The following is a 26,313-nucleotide window of genomic DNA, read 5'->3' as shown; positions in this document are numbered from 1 at the left end:
TCCTGTAATTCCTCAGAGCCCTTTTCCAGGGTTGTTATATAACACTTTTCCTCCATAACCCAACAGAGGAGATGGGTATCTGCCAAAGAGCTCATCACACCCCAGATGATGTCCATGAAGTTCAGCTGCTGGGCTCAAGCTTCCTTCTGTTAGGCAACACTGGACAACAAATGGTGCTGGACTGCTATGAAATAGCCTCTTCCTTGACCCCATATTCTACATAAACACTCTTTCATCACTTCAAATCCTCCTGACCTATGGGATAAATCTTTCATGGAAGACATCACCCTGCTCAATGCTCCTTTCAGCATTTGCCCTGCTGAAGGCAGGCAGAAAGCAAGCCATGGAGAAGAGAAACAGGCTCACAGAGGTTGTGAAAGGAAACACCAGGAAGGAAAGAGCCTTCAAGCAGCAAGAACCCACTTGCAGCATGTATACTCCCAAGCCAGCCTGACGTTGGTTTTACTTTAAGGTGATGACTAGCTACCACAATAGAGACTGTGCTTTCACCCCAATGCATAAATCATGGGCCCATCTTACTCCTAGACTTAGTGTGACTCAAATGCTACAGCAGCTGTCAGTATAATGAATAACGAGGGGGTAAGAAAAAGGGGTGGTCAGGGAGGAGAGATCCAGAGCAGCCCAAGGAGAAGGACTTGGAGGTGTTGGTCAATGAGAAACTGAACATGATCCGGCTGCAGTGTGAGCTCACAGCCCAGAAAGCAACCGTATCCTGGGCTGCATCCAAAGGAGTGTGACCAGCAGGGCGAAGGAGGTGATCCTGCCCCTCTGCTCTGCTCTCGTCAGACCTCACCTGGAGCATTGTGTGCAGTTCTGGTGTCCTGAACATAAAAAGGACATGGAACTGTTGGAACAAGTCCAGAGGAGGCCACGAGGATGCTCAGGGGCTGGAGCAGCTCCTGTATGGAGCCAGGCTGAGAACATTGGGGCTGTTTGAGCCTGGAGAAGAGAAGCTGCATGGAGACCTCAGAGCAGCTTCCAGTGTCTGAAGGGGCTACAAGGATGCTGGGGAGGGGCTCTTCATCAGGGACTGCAGTGATAGGACAAGGGGTGATGGGTTCAGACTGAAACAGGGGAAGTTTAGATTGGATCTAAGGCAGAAGTTCTTTACTGTGAGGGTGCTGAGGCACTGGAATGGGTTGCCCAGGGAGGTTGTGAATGCTCCATCCCTGGCAGTGTTCAAGGCCAGGCTGGACAGAGCCTTGGTTGCCATGGTTTAGTGTGAGGTGTCCCTGCCCATGGCAGGGGGTTGGAACTGGATGATCTTAAGGTCCTTTCCAACCCAAACTATTCCATTATTCTAATTCAGAAAGAGGACATCAAAATGTCAAAAAGGATCATTGGTGGTAGTGAAATAAATGGGGAAGAGAAAGATTGGGCATTGAGGGGTAACCATGGGAAAAGAGTGGGAAATGGATGAGGATGTGGGAAAGGAATTTTATTGCAATATCCTAGATGGGAAAATACAGTGCTAGGGAACAAGCAGCCCACAACGATGATGAGTAAAGTTACTAAGTTCACAGATTACCAGACCACAGCTGGATGGTACCTGAGCTTCCAGGAAAGGGAAAGAGTCCCCCAGTAGTGATCATCTTCCCCTTAAGAAATGAGCACTTGTTTTTGGGAATTCCAATAGAGAATGAGCTATTGCTATGGGAATTCAACTCCCAGCATGAGCTATAATGGAAAGCCAAACCAGGTGGATAAGTTCTTCTCCAAGGGAAATGAGAAGGAACAAACCACCCCTTTGGAGCACCAGGGATTTAAGAACCACATCTCTCATTGCCAGACCACCTCCTTGCTTTCTGTTTCCAAGGACCTGGCTCCCTGCGGAGACACAGCTGCTGGACTCGACAGCTGTTGTTCCAAACTGGCCTTGTCTTTTGGGATATCCCAATGAATCCTCATATTCCATCAGCCGGAGCCAAATTCCTATCTGGAAATCACTGCTTCCAAACTAGTGTGCGAAGCCTGGGCTGAGAGATGCGAGACATGCCATTGTGCTGGAAAGCACAATGCAGGTTGTTGTTGGTGGGAGCTGAACAGCTGGAAAACAGCTGGAAAACAGCTGGAAAAAAGCTATTCCCAAGGGGTTCTTGCTAAAAAATATTGTTTTATGGCTCCAGAATCCATCTTATTCTCAATAAGAATCCATCTTATTATCAAAATAAATCTGGTTTCTGTGAACAGTTCAGACCTTTGGCTACAGAATTCCCTCCATTGCTAAGCTACACTGGGATGTTGTAAGTAACCCCAGGGAAAACAACCTCCCTTGGGTCAAATTCCCTTCCCAAACAGCAGACAGGATAGAAGGGTTCCCTTTGTGGCATGTGTTAAATAAGCAAATAGGGCTAATCCTTGATCTAAGGAAGGATACCGGTCTTTACTTTCAGGGCTCTATTGATGCACAGCCCTTACAATAATGTTTGAATGAAAAAAGATAACTTTCTAATTTAGACCTTTTAAATCTTAAGTTTTTGAGTTTTATACTTTAAATTTGGCTTGGAAGTGTCTGCTTAAACCTTGCTGCATCCAACATATGGATGACTTAGGAAATGGAGGAGATAGGCTTGGATCTGATCTGTTCCCTTGGTGAAAAGGCATCTCTAATCACAACCTCTATATCCTTCATCCCTATTTCAATGATCTTCCAGTCCAAGTCTTCACTACCCCTGGGCTTCTTGGTCCCTAGGATGGACTGAGCATGGGGCTCTTGCCATGAGTTCTATGTGGCTGCAGGACATGGTGATACATGGTGTTGCTGCTGCCTTTCATGCAACAGAAGTGTTGGATGTCCAAACTGCATCTGAGCATCAAAATGACCCTTTAGAGGACCAAGGAGGCAAAATACAGTGCACTGTGTTAGTGGCAACTCAGGTCATCTCAGAGGGCCCTAGGAGCCATACATGGAATGGGACTTACTGGAAACAGAGGAAAAAGCTCTCCATCCACAACATCCCAGAAAGAGCTAAATTTGACCTACCCTCTACTAATAGACATTTATCCAGCCTCTGGTGATGAACACTACCCCAACACATCAGCCTGTCCCATTGCTCCTCTGTTCTTCCTAGTAAAATGCCTCTAAACACGATTCCTGACTTTTAAAGCTACTTATACTTGGGAAGAAAGCCTGGATTTCTATAGGACCACTGCTAAAGGCACTGGAGAAGTTTCAGGAGGATCTCCCAAGGATCTTACACAGCAACTTAAATATAACAGCTTCCAGATCATGTCCACATTGATTCTCCATGGACTTTCTCCCCTGGTGTCTGAATCAGGCCTGTTCACTGAAAAACATATCTGAGGATATAACAAATCTCAGCAACCTCTCACCTCATGGAACCACCTCCTCCTCTTCCCATTGGAACAACCACCTCCCAGCTCCCACAGGAATAGAGAGGGGAAGACCAGTACCTCCTTGAGAGTCCTGATTCTTGAGCCCGGCTGCAGCGAGGACGTGGATCTGGGATACCACTTGTGGGTAACCACACATCCCACTCCAGCAGGTATGGGGTGGCTCATCCAGTGTCAGCTCTCTGCAAGGAAAGACATGTGCCCTTTGAGAGGTGCCCAGTCTTATCCCATGGGCACACCAGAGAGTTTGCTCTAGCAGGATGGGAGAACAAGTCCAGAGGAGGCCATGAGGATGCTCAGAGACTGGAGCAGCTCCTGTATGGAGACAGGCTGAGAACATTGGGGCTGTTGAGCCTGGAGAAGAGAAGCTGTGTGGAGACCTCAGAGCAGCTTCCAGTGTCTGAAGGGGGTTACAAGGATGCTGGAGAGGGGCTCTTCATCAGGGACTGCAGTGATAGGACAAGGGGTGATGGATTGAAACTTAAAAAGCAGAGGTTTAGATTGGAGATAAGGAAGAAATTATTTACTGTTAGGGTGCTGAGGCACTGGAATGGGTTGCCCAGGGAGGTTGTGAATGCTCCATCCATAGTGGTGTTCAAGGCCAGGTTGGATGAAGCCTTGGGTGCCATGGATTAGTGTGAGGTGTCCCTGCCCATGGCAGGGGGATTGGAACTGGATGATCTTAAGGTCCTTTCCAACCCAAACCATTCTGTGATTCTATGATTCTAACTATGCGCTCTCCTCAACCGGGGTTTGGGATGCTCTCCCATGTCACACTTAGGAGCAGAGTGGGAGCTTCTGTTCCTGTCTCTTGAAAGGAAACTAAACACCATCTCCAGGCAAGGCTATGACCAATTCCAACCAGGAAAACCATGTCTCACAACAGTCAGCTCCTCCCCATTGCTGCTCTTGCTCCTTACCTGCAATCTGAAGGCACATCTGTGAATATCCTGAGAAGGAACTCGCCTACATGACCGGGGTCAAAAGTGGTGGGGATGATGACATAGCGGCCTTCCTTTAGGTCTGTCCTCAGGAAGACACTGCGGGAGTTGATGTAAATGGAGCTGGCCACCTTCTGCTGCAGGGTGTGCATCCGGTAGTTCCTGTTCAGCTCCACCTGGGAAGACACCACAGTGGGATGGTCAGAAGGACAGCACAGTGTATGACAATGGATTTGGATCCACCTTGGGGCTGACGCCACAGTGCTGGGAGAGACAGAGTTGAGGCAACCAGTAAAATGGTCCCAACTGGGCTGGATGGAAAACAAGTATGGATGTGGTTATCCCAACTCGGTTGGCTCAGGAACTTCTTGTCTCTTGTATCCCGGCTTGACACTGGGGACCCATCAAGCAACACATAAGTCTAATGGGTTTCAGCATCTGGAGATAACAGAGCATTGCTTTTAGCAAGGAGAACTTGTCCATGCTGTCGCTGCTCACCTCTGAAATCTCTATAGAGGAGCACACTGTGCTGAAGCACCCCAGAGGCACCCAGATAAAGCTTAAATGAACAATTGGTCATGCAGGACAGAGGTACTACTCCATCACAAATGTACTGGGGTATTCAGGCCAAGATGCAGGAACCATGGTCTACCTTATGGATATCAAAACCTATGGCCAAGTTCTCTCCTTTGCCCTCTTTGCGACTGGTCCTTTTTGGCTTCTGCTGGATGGAGATCAGCACTTCATCTTCTGCCTTCTTCACATCAAATACGTACTAGGAACAAAAGAAGGAAGGTAAGGGAGGACTTTTAAGATAGGATCACTGGGTACAGGTGGGGTGACACAGAGTAGATTTAACCTCAGCTTCTCCTCACCCACCTCATTGCTTCAGTACCAGCACTGACAGCCTATACCCATTCCTCTTGGGAACTGGCATCATCCTGCCAAGACCTTTTTGGCTCATCTTAGAAAAAACTGGAAAATCCAGTCTCTCAATTGCTCATCATATTCCAAGGGGTCTAGATGTGGTCTCATACCAGAGACTTTCACCCCTTGCAGTCTGCCACAAGTCCTCCTATGAGGCATGGAAGGAGGAATTTATGCTCACAGACACCTAAGATGAAGACTAATACAGAGCTGGAAGCAGGAAACAACTGTCCCACATCCTTGGTGACAACTCTTGCAATGGACCAGACCATCCTTCATCCTTCATGACATTAACAGCCTGTTAGATGAAGGACTTACAAGAACTTGTCTCATGTTACTGAGAATCCCAGTTCAGAGCAGTACAGGATGGAAGAGCTTCTTCCAGGAGATGAACTTCAGAGCAGGACCTTTTTGAAGGCCAAGCTAGAAGGAAATGACCCTATAGACTACACCTGCCATGATGAATATAATAGTACCAAGATTTGGACAAAAGAACTGGGGCTTGATGATTCAGGCATACATACTGTTGGAAATAGCTCTGTTTGACTGGCACCAGCTAACACCGCTACCCTGTGCCACAGCTTGCTGTTTGCTTGTGCCAAGATGCTCTACACCAGGCACTTGGATGCAGTCTCCCTCATAAGAGGGACAAGGTTAATAGAGCTGGCCTGGATGCAGGTCATGCTGTGCCAGAGGTCTCAGCCACAGAATGGTCATGAGCACATTTAATCTACCAGAGGTCTGTAACCTGGTTTTCCCTTCTAGGTCCCTATAGGAGATTTAAGCACTTAGAAACACATGTAGAGGCTCCAGAAGTTCCTCTGCTCCATGACTTACCTGAGGGTTCTGCAGAAAGGTGTCCTTGTGGTTGATACAGCCTCCACAGCGGTTCTTCAAGGGGTCACTGTTTCTGGTCCATGCCCCGTGTAGCACTGCCTCCTCCCAGGTCTTGTGGATGCTCAGGTAGGATGTGTTGATGAGACGGCACTTGATGATGTCCGTGAAGTACTTGCAGAAATCCTCAAAGGTCATCCTAAGTCAGGAAAGGGCAGAGCTGGGTTATACTGTACTCAACAGTACACTGAAGGATCATAGAATCATGGAATCAGTTGGGTTGGAAAAGCCCTTTAAGCTCATCAACCATTACCCCAGCACTGCCAAGGCCACCACTAACCCATGGCACTGAGGGCCTTGTCTCCACAGTGTGTGAACACTTGCAGGGATGGTGATTCCATCATTGCCCTGAGCAACCTGTTCCAATACTTGATCACCCTATCACAGACACCCTATCATAGACAGAGACAATGTTTGAGTAGCCTCTGATGGCTGCTGAATAATGGAAGAGATGGAGACACCTTTCTCCATGTATGCAGAAAATACTTGTTCAGTTTAAACAGTAGAGTTATGTGTTTTGCAGTGGGAGAAGCAGAGGAGTGGCCCTTCCTACACACATGGGTACCTGTTGTATTGAAACATACCTGGTGAGGATATTAAGTTAACCCATAACAGGTTGCAAGTACCCTGATTAAATAGCTTGGACCCAGTGTGATACGGAGCACCTTGCAATCCTAGGGTCATGGCCATTCAAAGCTAACACCCATGGGCTCAAAGAGGAGGAATCACTAAACATCCTAGGGCTTGAAAGGCTGTTTGTTCTTGATAGCTGTATGTATGGAAATGACCCACATGCTTCCCTGGGAGGACTTTGTAGGTATGATCCATGGTGACAACCCCAGGAGGGACTCACCAGAACTCTCCATCGTCTTCCACCGTCATCCCCATCTTCTCTCTTTCACTTTTACTCACTTTCTGCCACTCCTCGGAGCTGTGGGAAGAGTTCAGGATCATTACTGTGAGGACATGGGGATAAACAGGAATTCAAGAGGCTACTTGGCCTCAGCAGGTCTGTCAAGGGCACGAGGTCTATATAAACCAGTTCCCCCATGCTCTGGTTAGCTCATCTTTCAGACATGGGGGGAGTGCAGCATGGCTTGGAGATTCCTAACCAGTGGACCTGAATCCAGCTTGGCAAGACTTTGTTTGGCCAGTGCAATCACAACCCTATCAATGAAGATAACAAACTGAACTCTAGCTAAAGGCTCTGGTTACACCAGCCCTTGGTTCCCTCATCCCATCCACAGACACCACAGCAGTCAGTGGGGGCAGAGATTGATTCTGTTGGGTGCTATTTTTGCTGGAACAAGACAGGGAGCAGAAAGGTGAGCTATAATCATCCTTCACTAGTGTGAATGTAGAGTACAACAGGATTGCAATCTCACCACAACACCCACCAGAGCACTAATGAGAAGGTTTGTCAAGCTCAACCACCCTTCTGCTGACCTCCAAGACCCCAAGGCAAAGAATGAATCTACACTATAATGAAATAGTAGGTTTAGGACATGGGTTGAAGCAGCATCCCATATGATGTTAACCTATCGCTGTGGACGCAGTCAGACTGTCTCATGGCACAGCCTTGCTCCCATCCATCCACTTTTCCCCCCGAAGAGAGGTGGTGCTGGTCCCCATCCTAACTCACGTGTCACTCCAAGGGCCATTCCATTCCCTCTCGCCCCACGGGTTGCGCATGCGGATCATATCCAGCTTCTCTGACTTGAAGAAGGACAGGAGGCCATGGCCCAGGCGCACCTTCCGCACATCCGTCACCGCATATGCATGGCCCTTCACCAGTCCACAGGCCAGGCGGGCTTCCATGTCTGCTGCTGAGGTGGCCTGGGCAGGGGACATAGACACTGTACCAGGGGGATGTGAATGTATGGGGCTTGGAGCAAGCTGCTCCAGTGGAAGGTGTCCCAACTAGTGGCAAGGTTGGAGCTGGATGAGCTTTAAGGTCCCTTCCAACCCAAACCAGTCTGGGATTCTGATTTCAGGTGCTAAATCCTTCATGGTTTCCACCTGCTGCATGAGGCATCTGAGCTCTCATAGTGTCAACCAATAGATTTCATTCTACTGGTTATAATGGGAGGTTTGGCACCCAGTGTTTGTGGAGATGTCCACATGCAAACACCAAAACACCTTCCTCTGGGAGCAAATCCCCTCCTAACATTTGAAGAGTGATGGAATGAATCTAGGCTCTTCAACACACGAATGAGGGCTGGCATCCATGCTTGACTCCTTTTGCCATCCATAAGAAGTAGGGACCCTTGGCCATAATTTATCTGATCTAATTTAGAAGTCTCCCACAGTATAAGAGACCATTCAAATGCCTATTCCCATGAACCCCAGACAGTGCAAGGAACATTGCTTACTTTGATGGAGCAGCTGATGAGGCCTCCCCGGTTGTGCACCTTCAACACACGCTCAAAGAGGAGGTTTCGCTTGGCTTCATCAGCAATGTAGTCCCCTTCGGTCAGGTCAATAGGTTCAGACACCCCACCAGTGAAGTCTACCAGGGCATCAGCTGTGTTGCCTCCATCCAGGGCCTCGTAACAGCCTGACAACCTGAAAGAGAGTGACAGGGATGGCATGACAACACTGGATTGACATTTGAAGAGGTTTGGGACAGCTCTTGGGGCAGGCTGGATATGTAATAAGACTTCTAGTGGGTGAAGATAGCAAAGTAGGGTAAAAAAGTAAGATCCATGCTGCATGCAGCAGTCTTGTTGTCATAGGACAAAGTAATAGGAACTTGAAATCTCTAGGATAGGTATTATTGAAACTAATGTGGAGTTGGAAGATCTTTTGCTACAAGAAGGGCTTTTTCCTTACAATCTTTGTCTGTTTGAGATACGTCCTACTTCCCTCCAGGAAACCTGTTGTTTCCATTGGTGCAAACCAACTGGTGAATGAACAGAGATGAAAACCAGGGTACCCAGGTCCCAGTTTGTCCTGCAACCACTCAGATACCTACTTGGCATAAGCTTTCTCCACCAAGGCGCACCAGAACTCGTTCTTGGAGTTGGAGTGGCAGTAGATGAGCTGGTTGTGGAGTGTGGGCAGGCGGTCATCGATCACCACGTCCAGCCACTGACCGAAACGCCAGAACTGGAAGTGGAAGATCCCTGCATAGTTCTCCGGTTTCTCTGCATTCCATTCCTGCTCCTTCCAGTCTGGGATGACCTGCAAGAGAGGAGGCATGCGCATCATGGTGGATTTGACTCTCATTCTGGAACTAACAAAGGCAATATAGAATCATAGAATAGTTAGGGTTGGAAAGGACCTCAAGATCATCCAGTTCCTTTGTCCATTGCCATGGGCAGGGACACCTCACACTAGAACAGGTCACCCAAGGCTCTGTCCAACCTGGCCTTGAACACTGCCAGGGACGGAGCATTCACAACCTCCCTGGGCAACCCATTCCAGTGCCTCAGCACCCTCACAGTAAAGAACTTCTTCCTTATATCTAACCAGAACTTCCCCTGTTTCAGTCTGAACCCATCACCCCTTGTCCTATCACTGCAGTCCCTGATGAAGAGTCCCTCTCCAGCATCCTTGTAGGGCTCAATATCAAAGACAAGGAAAAGTATGAGTTGGATGGACATGCTTATGTCTTGTTGGAACAGGTTTTGGACCTGGCTCCTTCAATATATCCTAGATTAATGTATACTGGAATAGCTTAGACTTCATCTCACTTTGGAAGATCCTTGTTCCTCTTTCTTCTCACTCTGCCCTGGACATCTGCTGCCATCTACAGCTGCAGACAGGCTAATGGAGCAGAGGGTCCTTGGTCTGACCAGGGATGGTGATTTTGATGACCACATTTTTGTTAACTATATTGTCAGTAGGGTACCATTAAGTGAAGGCACCTTCTTTGATGCTGTTACTTGATTCTGGTGTGACCTACCGGGCTCAAGAGTAAGTGTTGTGTTCATCTACCTGTTGGCAATGAACAGAGACCAGACACACTGTGTACACATACTCTGCTAAAGTGGGAAAAGCAAGATCCTCATCCCCACAACATCTCCATTCTTCCCTATCAAGAGCTACCATATTCATCCAAGCAAGGACATGGAAAAGAGAGCCTGGAGTGAAAGAAACCCTAGAGCAGCTGAGGGGCTGAAGGAATGCAGGTTTGGTGTCACTGCCATCTGCACTGCCAGTGGGACATGAGCAAGGGGTAACAACGTCCACAGTCCTTCCTGGCTTTAGGCACCACCAGCTTTGGTTTGGATGGAAAAGCCACCCAAAAGATGGGACAGAAACAGGCCCAGCCATGCACAGATGCTCCATTTAGAAGGGTCAATGTTTTATAGAGAACCAGGACATAGAAGCACACAGCCAGGAACTGCCCCATCACAGTTCAGCTCCTGTTGAGGATGAAGGTAACGTGGCTTCACTTCATAGCCAGGGTGGGCTGTGAGGCCAATGTCTATGTAAAGTAGTCGATAGTATTGACCAACTCAGCTGCATTAATGTGACCGACTGTCCACACCTTGGCTTTTTACCTGCTCCCAAAGCATCATGACCTAAGCAAGGAACAAACCCAACATTCCTAAAAGGAAAACCGTGCTCCAATACACCAAATAATCACTGTCCTGTGGAGACAGATGTGGGTATTGGGGTGAGATAGGACAGGACACAGCTACACTGCATGGTAAAAGGCTCTTCAGAAAGCCCTGTGCCATGGTGAGACCCCCTTCATTGTGCCTTGGCCCTTGTCTAGCTGCCAGAACCTTCAGCTTTTACCTTCTGGCTGCTGTCACAAAGCCATAACCCTGCAGATATATTTCCCTCTGGAGAGTCCACTGACTCCTTAACTACCAGCAATGATCCAGCCTGAAGCTTTTAATGCTCCTGTGCTGCAATATTAATGATGCCTTCACTCACTGGCACTCCTGAGCTGTCTGGATCAATGGAGGAAGAGTAGACAGAGCCATGGAAAAGAGCTGCTTTTGGAGGGTTTGGTGTTTTCCAGGAGTGCTGACAACCATGTCCCAGACTCCCATTGGGAGAGTGCCAGGCATGGTCAGACAATCTTCCATCAGTCCCCATCGATTTCCTCCTGACTGGAGCTCATCCTAATGAATTGTCCTAGAGGACCATTGTGCTAATCAATTTGCTATTAATGTGGGCTTAGAAATGATGATGGCATTGATTAGAGGCAGCAGAGCCAGCTTCCAGCTGGCTGGGTCTGAGGCTTGCCACTTCTGTCAGTGGTGGCAGGAGGCAGCAGTCCCCATCATCATCCTCTCGAAGGCAGCAAAAGTGGTTGGACCACTAGACCAGGATCCAAGACTGGATGTACTTCCACACCAACCCAAGGGGAATGAGAGGAGCCTGATCTCCAGATCCCAACCTGTCCTCAGCATCCCAAAGGGCAAGGTGTGAGCTCAAACACCAGGTTTCTCCCTCAGAGCACAGCATCCCAACCAGGCCAAGGATCCCTCCTGTTGCTTCACCCTCTGGCCAAGGCATCTGTGACTCCCTTAGCTATAGGGGAAAGGTAGAAGCACTGGATGTGGTGCCTATTGGGACACCACACTTGAAGGCACAGAGCACAACCCCTGTTTGTGACCTGACACTGTGTATTACCTGGAGGATTAACATGGGGCACATCCACAAACCCCAGCAGCAGCTGGAGCTCTCATGGAGATCATCATGCAACTGAGGTCCATAGCTCCCACCCATTCCCAGGAAACCTCCTCAGGCATCTCCATCCCTCCCCAGTGGATGCTGGAGAACATGCCATGGACCACCCATCCCAGGATCCCACTGAGTCCCAGACTCAACTTGCTTGGGTGACACTGAGGCAGTGGAAATATTGGTCCCCATCATTCTCATTCACCCAACTGTGCTTTTGGCTTAGGGGTTCCCAAATCTAGAGCTGTGACACCCTTCACTGGGACAATTTACAGTGAAAGGGGTCAGAAATGGGTAAATTGGGAGCCCATAAACACCTATGATCCTGGGGAAATGTCCCTGCTTAGGAGGAATTGGTAGATGCTGATTCCTCCAAGCAAGGGCTCTTCTGTTAGGAACTTACCAGCTCAGGAAAAGGAGGGAGAGACCTTCCTGTGCCAATCTGCTGAACCATGGATGAAATCTCCCTGGTAGATGGGACAGAGTGGTGTATCTGGAAGCCTTTATGGGATGCTGAAACCGTGTAGGGAGAGTTCCAGTGGCTGGTATAAGAGGCTCATCTTCCCTACAGCAGAGGGGTGATCACACTGCTCCATTTACCTCTCAGCTCTCATGGAAAGGAGGATTCACCTGAGGATCATTTCCCTTCAAACCCTTCCCAAACCACACAAGCCTGTTAAATGCTCCATTAAGCTTCTCACACCAAGCAAAAACAGAAGGTAAATGTTCATTTTACTGCTTACAGGAGATGAAAAGGTGCTCAGAAATACCAACAGTGAGTTTGAAATTGGTGCTTGGTGCTTTATTGTGTGCAGGATTAGGATAAGAAGACATGCACAGCCTCAGGCCTTAAGGGAAACCCTGTTGATTAGGCTTTTATTTACTGTGGTACATCAATACCCAGCAAGGTATCAGCAGCAAGAACTCTACCCCAGCAACCAGCAGCTTAGCAATGGCATAGCGAGAGACCTGGAATGCAAAAACCCCTTGGGATATTGGAAGTGGCTCCTGCTGTTGGGTCTAATGTGGTTTGTAGTCTGGGATACACAAACAAGGTCTCCTATGGGAAAGTCTGACAGGATCCTAGAAGTGGGTTTGGCCCATAGTGGATCCATGCTATGGCCAAGCAGAATCCCAGACTGGTTTGGGTTGGAAGGGACCTTAAAGCTCATCCAGTTCCAATCCCTGCTATGGGCAGGGACACCTTCCACTGGAGCAGCTTGCTCCCTGTGTCCAACCTGGCCTTGAACACTGCCAGGGATGGGATACATCCATTTTTAGCTCTCCTCTCTGAGTCCAGCATTGCTTGAGGTCTACTGAAGACATCAATTTCTCCAGCAATGCCCATGGCTGTGTGATTCGGTGGGTGCTGAGCTTTGGTTGTGGGTAAGGCTCAAAGCTCCCAGCATCTCAGCTAGTAACTGATCTTCCTCCTTTCCTTCTCCTCTCTGCCTGGATTAGCTTGTGCTTATCATTTTACACCTTATTGCTGTGCTGAGGAGGGCATGGAGTCTGCATCCCTGGAGGCTTTGAAAAGGTTGGACTCTATTGGGGATGGTCCACTTAAGTCAGGCCATGGGTACAAAGTCCCATCACTGCCCTCTCTATAGGACAACCTCAGGCCATACCTTGAGGAGCATTCACCCACACTGGAGTGCAATTCCAGCAAAGACCCCATTGTAGGAATACTTGACTCTTTCAAAGGACATTTCTATCTGTGGATCTCAAGAAGCTTCACCAAAATACCTTATTGCTGGAGGAAAAGGGAATGTCCAAAGCAGTTTATTCACAGTCATAGAACAAGCCAGACACCCTCCTGCTCCTCAACTTGCATCTCCCTTCCACCCCCATGGCCACCCAGACACCAGTCCCTGCCTGTAGTGGGTAGGAGACAGCAGCAGCAGGTTCCTGCTCTGTGGTTTGCAATGTGCCCTGCAGCCTCCTGGCTCTTTAGATGCTTCATAACAAACCTATTCATGTGTGCTTTAAGGCCACAGCAATGCACAGATTGCTTTTGCTGCAGGGCAGTCACTGCTGGCACAGACCTACAGCCTGATCCAAGCTGTTGCACACACAGGAATGCCTGCTCCAACCCATCTGAGGACCAACAGTGTCCAGATGAGCAAGGTGCTGCAGTACATCTCCCCACAGAAATGGTGGTGGCTGTCAGAGAAAGGATGCTCCAGCCTCCCTGCATCAGTTTGTCCATGGGGTTTGCCATCTGCAGAACACAGCGTGTCCAAATGTACTGCAGCTGGTCCTCCATGGAACTGGTCTTCAGGGACACCAACCAGCCTCAGTCGCAGCATTCAGCATCCTTGCAAGGAGAAGCACTGCATCTCAAACAAGCTTTTCCTTTGTAATAGGTAGGATGGAAACTGGAAACCAGGGCTCTCTCCAGGCTCTCTCTCCTGTTCCTGGGATGGCAGTTTCATGGTTTTCCATCATGTTTTTGCTGTGCAGTTGCCACAGTTGGAGGGCTTAGAGCAGCCTCATATTTCCAAGCCAGCAAGATCCTGCACCAGTCAGACCTGAAGGATCCCTGCTGAATTTACACACACTAAGCAAATACAGCAGCAAGCTCATGGCCCCTTGCTCCCCATCATCCAAAGGACAGCACGTATGGGAATGTTTCACAGGGCTGAGAGGCTCCAGAAGTGCTGTCCTTTTCAGTGATGCCATCCCTCATAAAGAACCACATAAAAACTGAACCGAAAACCAAACTAAAAGGAATACAAAGACAAAAGCACAGCTGGAGGGAGAAGGGAAGAGCAGGAGGGGATCAGGCTTTAAAAACAATGGAGCCCTGCAGCTGAGCTGGTTCGAGGCCATCAGTGAAAGCGAGGAGGAAATACATCACCTTACGGATGCGGGCTAACTCTGCTATCCGCTCCCCAAATTCCTGGGCATCTGCTTCATTGCATTCCACATCCTCAGCCCCTGGCTTCTTCCAGAAGACACCCACCGGCTCCAGCAGCTGCCTGTTCATAAGGTGGGTGAGATCAGGAGTCCAGTGCTGGGATGTACCGGTCACTGTGACCTTCCCAGGTCTCTCCAGCTGTATATCCCAGCGGAGGAAGCGCAGGTTGTGCTGCCGGATGAAATCCACTCTGTAGATGTGCTCATTGGGATGCAGCAGCTTCTCACCATCCTGGGGCCTCCCCTTCTTCTGCTGCAGGCTCTGGAATCGCAGCCTCATGCACCGGGTGAGCTGGTCATCATGGATGAAGGGCAGCTCGAGCATCCCTGCCTGCACTGCCATCACCTCCGCTGCTCCGTTGCTGTGTTTGGCTCTCCAATAGGACACACAGAGGGAAAAAAGCTGCCAAGCCACCTCTTCATGGTCCACTGGTGCTAAGCAACCCGGGCCAGTGACGCAGAACACCCTCCAGGGCTTCCTCTGTGTGTCTCTTTGCAGATTAGGAACTGATGGTGCTACCGTGCATGGTAATCTATAGGGAAGGGATGTTTGATGTCAGCCTCCCTGGCAACCTGCCTGACAACCACAGCTCGTTATCCCAAAATGAAGGCATGCAGCCAGGGATGATGATCTTAAAGGTCTTTTCCAACCTGGTTGATTCTATGTGACCCAACAGGTCTGGGCAGCAGGGCTCTCTCTGAAAGAAGGATAATTCAGGTTGGAAGGAGGCTCTGGAAGGGTTTGGTCCAACCTGCAGCTCAAAGCAGGACTTAGTTCAAGGTTAAATCAGGTTGCTTAGGGCTTTGTGCACTCTATCTTTGAGTATCTCCATGAATGGAGATCCATACAGTTTCTCTGGCCCCCTGTTTCACTGTTTGACCATGCTCAGTGCTGAAGATAAGCTACAGCTTCTGCCGTTATCTTCTGTCCTGTGAATGTGCATCCCAAGCAAGAAAGCAAGAGTCTGGCTCCGTCTTATCCCATACCCTTCCATTAGGTATTTGCAGATTACTTGGATTGGGCATTGAGTAACCTGCTCTAGTGGAAGGTGTCCCTGCCTGTGGCAGGGTGTTGGGACTGGATGAGCTTTAAGGTCCCTTCCAACCCAAACCAGTCTATGGTTACTTCTGGTCTCTCAGATGTTCAGCAAGGACCAGACTCTAATCCCAGCAGATCTGGTGTCTCCCTGGACCAAAGGGTTAATCTGTGCACTTGGCATCTTCCATTTTGCTTTAACAGTTGCTGCTGCAGTTCACAGCCACGTTTTCTCCTTCCAATTCATCCTAAGCCCTCAGAGCATCACATGAAGTGTTAGCAAAGGACCTGTCTAATTCATAGGTCTCCATCACTACAGCAAACTGAACATAACTGGGAGGGAAGGCCTGGGGAGAGCTGCAGCTTTGGCCAGGAAACAAGGCTTTCAGTAAGGAAGAGGAGGCAGGCAAAGAAGAGCATCTGAGAGCTAAGGGATGGAAAATGAGAGGTCACAAACACCCACAGCCAAAGTGCCAAGGGAGGAAACGCAATGCTGGGGGCAAATGGAAATAATGAGGTGTCCTAAAGGACCCAGTTCTGTTTGCTTGGTGTTTCCCAAGGCAGGGCTGGAAGTGAATGGTGAGGAGGGAGGAAAATGTGCCTGGTCCCCCTTGGGAGGTGTCAGTGCAGAGGTAGAAGCTAAGCTAAACAACCCCTTGTACCACAACAGTCACTGCTTCCACGATGGGAGCACACATCGCTGCTTATTCAGAAACCAACAACAGCTATCCTGTTCCCATATGAAGAGAAACCTCGAGTTGAATAGACAATGGGGACACTGCAACAAACACAAACTCATGAACTTCATGTTCATCATCTCAAAACCACACACACAACAGAGCCTGCAGGTACTGCAGCACACAGAGCAGATGCAAAGGTGTAGGGTGGAGGGGTCCCTTTTAGGTCCATTGGCAGCACACCAAGAGGCTGTGTGTGAAGCAGTGATGCTGTCTGCACACACTGAAGGGCTTTGGTGGTGTTTTGGGCTAAAATCTATGGAAAGGTGATTGCAGCTTGCTGGGCTCTTGTCCTGCAAGGAAACATGCCTGTACCACGGTCTGAGGCTCTCCTGCTTTTGCTTTCACAGGACTGACTTCTATAGCAGTGGCCACAGTGTATTTAGGCACAGAGAGGCCAGGGACATGGCACTGAGCACCTCCTTCCCTGTACCTATGCAATTGCTCCCTGGATCTAGTGCAGCTCTTTGGTGCCTTTCTGGTCCCTAACACAATCCCTTTGGACACCACACTGAAGGATGACTGCTACAAGGTGCAATCCAGCCATGGGACACACCAGGGATGGATGCTTTAGGGAACCTGTGCCTTGGGAAAGATGCTAAGATCCTCAAATCACTCCACCTCCTCCAGTGCAAGGTATCTCATTGCCAAGGTGGGCACACACTGAGAAGCCAAAGAAAGGTAACACCATGGGAATTAAGGAAACAGGGCCAAATGCTGCAGAGGAGCATCCTGAGTTCTGTTCTTCTTGTCTTTTAGGTGATTTTGGAGTGGCAAGGACCAGATTTGGGATCTAGAAGAGAAGATGGGACTTGATCTACCTGGCTAAAGAGAAACCATCCAAGGGTTTGTCTCAAGTGTGATGTGACTGCAGTGATGATGATTCCCCTTGAAGGACAGTCCATTAAGGGAGGGTTTTGCACATGAACCATTTTGGGAACCTGAGGCATCCCTGAAGAACCAGGTTTTGAGCTGAACAAACACAATGCAAAGCCAAGGTGTTAACAACAGGCATTCCCCTGCCATGGGGAATCTCTTACCTTCTGCCACAGAGACTCCCGGGATGCCAGCGAGGAGCAGGCAGCCACGAACCAGCAGTTCCCAACCTGGCCTTGGTGTAAGTCATGGGAGCTGATCCCATCCACAAAGAGGTGTGGATCATTGCAGATTTCCTGTGGGACAGAACAGAAACAGATGCACTGAGTAAGGGAGGAGACAGGGAAACCAGGATCCAGGCTTCTTGGCAAAGGAAACTCTATTCTTCTCTTCCTCAGGCTCCATTTAAACCTGCAGCTTTCTGCTGGCCTCTCTCATCATGGTTGGTAGCAGGAGGACCTTGTCCTGCCTTCTGCTCTCACCAGGACACAGAATCATGGAATAGAGTTGGAAAGGACCTTAAGATCATCCAGTTCCAATCCCCTGCCATTCCAGCTCCTCTTCTAAATCCACTCTGTTATTTCTTATCAGCCTCTCATCTCTTCTATCCCATGACTGCTTTACAAGCTTCCCCCTCTCTTACTCTGGAGAGCATCACTCAACCCCACCATCTCCCATACTGGAACTTGTGGATCCATCTGAAACTGAAAGCATGCAGAAGGGCAGAGCCAGGCATCCAGCTGAGGAATCACAGTGTCTAAATCAGTGCACCCAGGAAAGCTCAACACACATTGAGGGCTCAGTCTTGGCTGCAAGAAGACAAGTATCCTCACCCAGGACCTTCCAGGTCTTAGTACACCAGATGGGGAGAATCCAGTGAGCTAAAAGCCTTGTAGCTGGGCCAGGATGGTTCAATGCTCATTGTGACCCCAAAAGCAGGATGGTGGATAGCACATGGGCACCATGAATGGAGAAGTTTGGGGAGGAGGTAGCTAAGAGCTGGGTTCATCCCTCCAACCATTAAGGCACCAATCACATCCCTGTTATTCCATCCAGCTCCTGCCAGGCTGCCCTCCCTTCCCAATCCCACTTAGAGCCTGGCCAAGAAAGCACTAAAACAACAGAGGGTATTGAGAAACACTGCTTCTTTTAAGCTTTTCTTCTTCTCAGCCCAGGTTGGAAGGTCCTGTACAGCTGGAGGCTGGGAGCAGATGGGCCAAAGAGCTGAAGGAATTGGTTCCCCTTTGTTATTACATTTAATTGTATTGGGGGGAAGGGAAAAGCAGATTTCCCTTCTGCTCCCAGGTTTTCAAGCTGGTTGCACCCAGAATAACACGTTCCCCCCAAAACTGTGAACACAGGGGTTTGTATTGCCATTACCCATCACAGGGAGGATCAGGAATTGCTGGTTCACAAGCACCTCCCGTTATTCCCACCTAACCCAGCCAGCACCATACACCTGAATGATAACCGGAGCTCCATCCGGACAAACAGGGCAGGGATGAAACCCAAGGGAGAGGAGTAATCCCTTCCCAGCTGCAGGAGGTTGGGATAAGCACTAGAGGGAGGTAAGCTGACAGTGCTTCCCAGCATCCGAGTGCAGACAGGGATGGGAGAGCAGCAGTGGGGTTTAGCTCCTGCTTCACACCAGCAGCAGGGGATGCATCCCTCCTGTGTGTTGGTGATGGGGAGGTCTGCAAGATCAGTGCTCAATGGTGCTGTTGTGGGTGGCAGAGGCACTGGGTTTGCCCCATCTAAGGACCACGGCTGCTCTTTCTACCTTTAGGTGAATCTGCAGTGTAGACAAAGGATGTTGCTTGTATTAGATCAACAGGGGAGAACATGAAAGCATGAAAACCATATCCTGCTTGGCAGAAATCAGCACAGGGTAAAGCATGTCGGATGTTCAGGGGCCCATCTCCCTGAGCAGAGCTGCAGTTAGCTGGGATTTCCCCATCACCAGGAAAGAGTTTGCAAACTAAAACACTCTGGTTGCCCATTTTAATACAGAGAAGCCCTTTGCAGTCATCAAAAAGCAGCCTGCATTGATAGACAAGGGGTAGAACCATTAGAAACTACTCTTGCACCCATGGCAGCAATGAAGGTGCTATGGCTGGAAACAACAGGGGCAGGCTCCCTCTGCAAATCACAGCTCTCATTACCCTCAGTTCCTCTTGTCACTACCCCAGATGGGTCCCTAAGGGCATATTGCTCTTGAAGGATTCACTCAGGCAGCTCTTCAGATGCTGCAGTAGGTGCTTCCCATTCAGGTACACACTTGGATGTGGCATTTTAAAGTGCTTTTGGTCCAGTACAGCCCCTACAGAGCAAGAGACCAAGATGTTGCTTCAATAAGGCTGCAGTGCCCATGGGACTGCATTCAGTACATTGGGCTTTGATTCAGCACCTTCAGGGTGCAAAGCGCACCAAAGCCATGGAGCACCATGCCCATCCCATACAGGGGTGGGTGATAAACTAGGGACCAGTGGGAACTAGGTAAAAAAGAGCCAAGGAAAGCTGGAGAGGGGCTTGGGACAAGGGCCTGTAGGGACAGGCCAAGGGGAATGGCTTGAACCTGCCCAAGAGAGGGGAGACTGAGCTGAGCTCTTAGGCAGAAGCTGTTCCCTGGGAGGGTGCTGAGGCGCTGGCACAGGGTGCCCAGAGAAGCTGTGGCTGCCCCATCCCTGGCAGTGCTCAAGGCCAGGTTGGACACAGGGGCTTGGAGCAGCTGCTCCAGTGGAAGGGGTCCCTGCCCGTGGCAGGGGTTGGAGCTGGAGGAGCTTTAAGGTCCCTTCCAACCCAAACCAGTCTGGGATTCTAATAAAAGCACTGAAGTTTTCCTTTCCCTATGGACAGAGATGTCTCATAAGGATAAAGAGCTTGTTCTGCAGTGGCTGCAGTCTGTATGTGCAAGGGAGGGAAGCAGAGATGCTCTGATCACAGAATATCACCACCTCGGCTTCCTCCCCCCCCTCCTGTGCAGAAGACAGAAACCAGGTGAGCAATGAGGTTTACCCATGCAGGTGCTTCTCCAACAAGCAAACACAGCATCACCCTCCCAGCACCATGACCCCAAGAGGAAAGAGCAGCATGAACACCCATAAACACACACACAGCCTGGGGGCCTTTTGGGTTCAGGTATCAGCCACCACCACAGAACCAGCTCAAACTGCCCCTGGCACCTGAGGCTTCAGCAAACAGTGAGTCCATAGCATCCCAGACTGGTTTGGGTTGAAGGGACCTTAAAGTACATCCAGTTCCAACCCCCTGAACAGCAAAGAATGGTAGGGGAAAGCCAAAAGCCATTGCACCACCTTGGCCATGAGAGCCATCCATGCCTCTTTACCCTCAAGCAGAACCTGTCTTGGAGGATCCCAAGGATCTTGAGCACCATCAGAGATGACTTTCCCTCCCTGACAATCCCTGCTGAAGTAGCTGCTGAGCTCCAGGCAGCAAAATACAGCTTAGAGGAAGCCAGTGTGGATGGTCCTATCAAAAGATACAGCCTGATAACACCGGGAGGGCCAACCCCATGATTCAAAGCCATGGTGATTAATGTATTCCTTCCCACATCCTTTGTCTTGCCAGGGATGTGGGACAGAGGTGGAAATCAGAGCCAGGGCTGGGAGAGGACTGTGAGATCCCTGTCGATGAGAGGCTGATGCAGAGGTACCAGGTTCATGGGAGCCCAGAACAGGTCAGTTTGGCTTTGGGCTGTTGAAGTCCATTAAAGGGAAGAAAAAGACTCAATCAGTGCAATTAGCTTGCACTTGATGTGCTTTTGCTCCCCCCAAACAGCATGTGGGTTTCTCCCCTTTGCTACTTTCTGCCCCCAACACACACAAGTGCATTTAAACCTGCATCATCATCCTCATCTTCTCCTCATAGTCCAAGTCCACCTGGGGTAGTAATGAGCAAATCGCCCTTTAATTGCCTTTATAAGCAGTGACTGGCTTATCACAAACGTTTCTCAGTGCAGAACTGAGCTTTAGAGTCATTGGGGATCTGGATCATGTCAAGGCAGCTGCAGGGAGGGAGAGAGCTAAGAGGGGGAAATAACCATGTGAGAGACAACATCTGCTGCATGCCAGGACCGTTTCCTGCTAACAAGACTTTGCAAGGAGCAGACGAGTGTAATTGCACTGCAGAGCCCTGGCTGACTCCAGAGCAGTGATTTCCCTCAGCCTTGCAATATCAGCAATGCAATCTATTGCTGTGGCTGTGCTTCCCCAGCCTGGGCAATGGAAGGATGCTGGGTTTTAAATGTCATTCACACAACTCAGAGAGCAGGAGGTATCCAAGCACAAAGAGCAATGGTAATGGTGATGGTGCTGACACAAAGGTGGTTTTAGCTGCTGGGATGTGATTTTGCACTGGGGTGATGGGAATGGGGTGAAGGGAAATAGGGTGAGGTTAGAAAACCAGGGGTCTGTGTTTAAAGGGGGATTATTATAGAACCATAGAATCATGGAATGGTTGGAAGGGACCTTAAAGCTCATCCAGTTCCAACCCCTGCCATGGGTCTCCCCTTGGGCAGGTTAAAGCCATTCCCCTTTGTCCTATTGTGACAGCCCCTACTAAAAATCACATACATGGAAGGGTAGGTTTGGTTGGTAATACCTGCACCCTGTAAAACTGAGATGGTTTCTATTGCCCCAGTCAGACATCCTTCCTGCTAATGCACCCATTATATCTCAATGTACACACATTTGTATCTGTTATCAGCTCCCACACCATACACAGGGCGTTGGACACTCCACCCACAGCAAACAGGACTTGCATGTAAAAGAAGGCATCACACAAATACCCTCCCCACCAACCCCATGACTCTGCTCGTGTAGCTCAGCACCACACTGTGCTGTTTGTTTTGGCACCAGAAAGAGCAGGGGACGTTGGCAAACAAGATCTAAAGGTCAATTTGCAGGCTTAGCAGCCTTGACAAGTCCCTCTGTGGTTTTACCTTCTGCATAGCCAAGGTACAGAGGCAGCAAAGAGGTCTCTGTTAAAGCAGTGAGATGTGAACAGACACAACTTGCTGTGAGCGCAGCATCTCGCCAGGAGCAGATGGAGAGGGAGGATGGGGAGGAGGAATAAGTGCAGAGACCTTGGACCCGCTGTTCCCGTTCCTCCCACCTGCATTCCCCAAGGATGCACTCTTGGAAAGCCTCCTCATTACTCAGCCCAGGACTTCTTCAGTCTCTACCCAGCCAAGACCGATGCAGAGGCCCCCAGAGCATCTCCATGCATTCAGATGCAGCCATCCCCCAGGCTGCCTCTCCCACTGAGCTGTTTTGATGTGTCTGGTTGCAGAGCTGCTAAGGAAAAGCATTCCCTGGATCCTGACAGATCTGCAGATCTCAGTGCCCAAGTCTTCACATGCCTTGCTGACAAGCTGGGGGTGAGATGCTCAGAGCAGTGTGATGATGTGCACCAGGTTACCCTATCCATAAGCAGAAGGGGTCCCTCTTGTTTTTAAGTCCCAACACAGTCTGATCACCACCCAAACCATCATTCCTTTAGGGGAACAGTGTCACCTGGCTCCTTTTCATGCTGTATCACCTGAACCAACCTGACCCTTCAAGTGCACACAACTACAGCCTTGAGACGGGAAGGAGTAAACCCATCAGCTCTCAGAGAGAGCTCCACCTGGATCTCCTTCCATGGAGGCATGGACTTGAGGGAGCCACACCAAAACCAAGCTCCCATGTTTGTTTAACATCCTACAACAGATACACCCTCTGATTCACTACAGTGCTGCTGGCCACCTTCTCCTGAGTCCTCCATCTCCCATCATGTCCCAGTCTTGAGCTCTCCTAGGGATTTCCTTCGACCAAGCTCCCTTGAGATGGTGCTAAGGACTTGCAGGGTGAGGAACAACCCTGGTTTAGCAGCATCATGGGTTCAAAATACACCCACCCTCCAAAGCCCATCCTCTTACCATAGCACCCTGCACCCTCAGTTACACCAGCACTCGTAGCTGTTGGGTCTAACCTCAGCCAGAGGAGCTGCTTTGGCTTGAAACTATCTATATCAGGCCCCAGACTTGTTCTTGGGGTTCACATTGGTACAAGTGAGGGACTATGAACCACAAACATGAGGCTGTTCCACCGCTTGTACTGCTTTGGAGCCATCAGTCCCCATCCTGGAGGACATGGTGGTGGAGATGCATTGGTGGAAAGGAAGGAACCTATTCAAGTAAGCCCTGCTGTGAGAAACCACTGTATTTGGGAAGGAATGACCCAACCCCCCCTCTCATCACAGAGCTATTGTTACATCCCAGAGCAAAATGATGTGGCCCCAATCTCAGCTGCATCATTTCTGCCTCCAGGCAATGTAATACAGGTTTGGCACTTGTGCCTGCTGAATGCTGCCCTCCCTGCATCCCAATTCCTGTGCCTCCCTGAAAGCCAAGCTTCTAAACAGGATTTAGGAATCCAAATCATGTGGGGTTTTGGTTTGGTTTTTAATTATCCTAAAAGCCAAGTTATTGATGGGAAAACAACCTGGAGCTGCAAAGGAAAATTACCTACACTTCCCACATGCATATCGCAGATGAAAGCTTCCTAACTACCTTTCCATGGGGATATCTCCTACACCCCTAAAGCAATGAGGAATTGCCCTTTGGTTTGCCATTGTGTCACATTTATAGCACACCAGCACCTCAACCCCAGACCAGGACTTTCCCCCATCACAGTCCGAGTTAATCTCTGACTATGCAATGACGATGAAGAGGTTATCATGAGTTTAAGCCATTGAAAGAAATGACTCCCAGCCCACACCTATTCTGGTTATCCAAACCCTGGCTGTAACTTCACAGAGAAACCCGCTTTATGGGGAAACCACCCTCTATAAATATGGGCTCAGCAGCTTCCGTTAGCTGGGAGAAGGAGCAAAAAGGAGCCTTATATGAAGTGATTCAACAGGAGGTCAGCAGGAAAAGGCTGAGCTCTGCTGTTGTTAAGAGAAGGAAGTGGAGAGGAACTTGGCAGCAGGGTTGGCCATAAGCATCCAGCCACCTCCAATGGGGTGGTCACCAAAAAGAATGACGCCTGCATTTAACAACAGGGATCTCCCAAGGAAGCCATGGGCTCCAGTCATGAAACTGCAGCAAGGAAAGGACAAGTCCTTGCCCTGGGGTGTTTATAGAGACAGACATGACCATCCCTGGTCAAGCCATTGATGGTCCTGGAGAGGAGTTCAGGCTCTGCTAAGTGAGGCAAGAAGGAAAGATGATGGAGAGAGGGTTTACCCTTGTTTCTTTGCGGGTGTTGGTATCCCAGAGCCATCAGATCCAAGCAAGCTTCATCTCTCCTTGAGAACATCCCTTTCCCTTACAGTGATTTCCTCCTGACCTGCCTGACATTCCCAATAACAGGCAATGCCCAGCATTTCCAGATGAGACTGAAGCCTTCAACTCATGCTCAGTTTGCTACCAGTTTAGTGAGACACAACAATGGAGATACAGCAGCTCCAAGACAGGAACATGCACAAGCTCTCCCAGGAGTAGGTAGCACAAGGTCTCCACACAAACTCACTACCTGGTTTACATGGGCTTAACATCTTAACAACTTAAACATCTATAGTTAGACTTTTAGCCAGTTTCTCCAGTTATTAAGCACTCTGTTTAAGCTTTCCATCATTAATTCCTCCATAAGAACTATCCATCACCACTCTCCATTAAGATGGCTTGTCCACCCTTTTCCTTCTTGGAGGGGAACTGGGAAGAATGCATCACTGAGTGGTGGCTTCTTCCCAAAGATCCAGAAACACCAGAGATATGGGATGCTTTGTATCATCTCTATGTGAGTACATGGGTCACCCCTCCCATGGTGCAGTCTCTTGCCTTGTTGGTCAATGAAGCTCCTGTTGGCCTCAGCTATTACCCAAAGGGTGATTGTTTCAGCTCGTCTTTGCTGACCTGATTTCTTCTTGTGGGATCTAAGCAAGACACTACAAGCCCCAGGGATCAGGACCAGTGGCTGAAGCACTGATCTTGAGGCACTTGGGAAGCCAGAGCTCCCATAGGAGCATCATCCTGGGGTGCTGGTTTTGGCTGCACTTCCTATGCTCAAGGATAGTTTAAAAGTGACCCTGTTGGTGGGTTCATAGAAATGAGCATCCAGATGAGGATGTGATGGGGTCAACAGATCACACAAGTTAGCACCAATACCCAATTATGGGTATTGAGCTGTTGAGCTAAACCACCAAGGACCAAGCACTGTGCATTTGGATACTGCCAGCACCTAAAGGCTTTCCCAAGGATGCTTTGCATTGGAAGGGGAATGGACAAGATGACCTCTGAAGGTGTCTTCCAACCCAAACCATTCAATGAGTCTCCTTCACTTCTCCATGTGCCCCAGTTCAGGACTATCTTGTCCATAGGGGTGCCTGGGGCATGGCAGGAAGCTATGCACTGGATGTCTACAACCATATGTGGCACCAAGACAGCATGCAGGTTGGGAACAGATGGCCATGAGCCTCTGTGTTATATATATATAATACATATCTATATATCTATCAGAGGAGAACCAGTGCCATTGCACTCCCTCTCAAATTGCATTGGGGTTTTATTTTAAACAAGGACGACGTGAAGAATTTATTGCTCTGTACAAATAATTCAGGTGGTGACAAGCGCTTTGGCAGCAAGGAAAGGACAAGCCCTTGCCCTGGAGGGTTTATAAAGGCAGACATGAGCTGCATTGATTCATTCCTGGTCAAGCCATTGATGGTCCTGGACTGAACAGGAGTGAGGCAAGAAGGAAAGATGATGGAGAGAGGGTTTGTTCCTGCTTCTTTACAGGTGTAGGTATCCTTCAGGCTCAACCACATATGCATTACAGGGTTACCATATAGATAGAGGGAACAGGAATGCAGAAGCCATGAGCCAAAGAGGCAAGGGGTGTATGCCAAAACTAAGCCAATTCACACCAAAAACCACACCAGACCCTCAAAAAAGCACATCCTG

The 26,313-nt window shown here is 49.3% G+C and overlaps 2 protein-coding genes across 2 annotated transcripts in view; both read right to left on the bottom strand.

Annotated features, from left to right (window-relative positions):
- Positions 1-26,313, bottom strand: part of CAPN5 (calpain 5) — a 51,826-nt gene that overhangs the window by 1,363 nt on the left and 24,150 nt on the right. Inside the window, exons 3-11 of the mRNA XM_034060132.1 lie at positions 17,513-17,644; positions 9,112-9,320; positions 8,510-8,702; positions 7,780-7,973; positions 6,991-7,068; positions 6,081-6,276; positions 4,969-5,091; positions 4,296-4,492; positions 3,436-3,557 (exon numbers count right to left, since the gene is read on the bottom strand). Coding sequence (XP_033916023.1) covers positions 3,436-3,557; positions 4,296-4,492; positions 4,969-5,091; positions 6,081-6,276; positions 6,991-7,068; positions 7,780-7,973; positions 8,510-8,702; positions 9,112-9,320; positions 17,513-17,644 — 1,444 coding nt within the window. The remainder of the gene's footprint in view (positions 1-3,435; positions 3,558-4,295; positions 4,493-4,968; positions 5,092-6,080; positions 6,277-6,990; positions 7,069-7,779; positions 7,974-8,509; positions 8,703-9,111; positions 9,321-17,512; positions 17,645-26,313) is intronic.
- Positions 14,563-16,433, bottom strand: OMP (olfactory marker protein). Its single transcript, XM_005144772.4, is given in 3 exon segments — positions 14,563-15,091; positions 15,093-15,190; positions 16,398-16,433. Coding segments are annotated over 3 exon segments (663 nt in total).

The sequence above is a fragment of the Melopsittacus undulatus genome, chromosome 2, assembly GCF_012275295.1.
Source record: "Melopsittacus undulatus isolate bMelUnd1 chromosome 2, bMelUnd1.mat.Z, whole genome shotgun sequence".
In the NCBI taxonomy this organism is placed as follows: Eukaryota; Metazoa; Chordata; class Aves; order Psittaciformes; family Psittaculidae; genus Melopsittacus; species Melopsittacus undulatus.
Note: the sequence above shows the minus strand (reverse complement) of the source record. Positions and strands in the feature narration are given on the sequence as shown.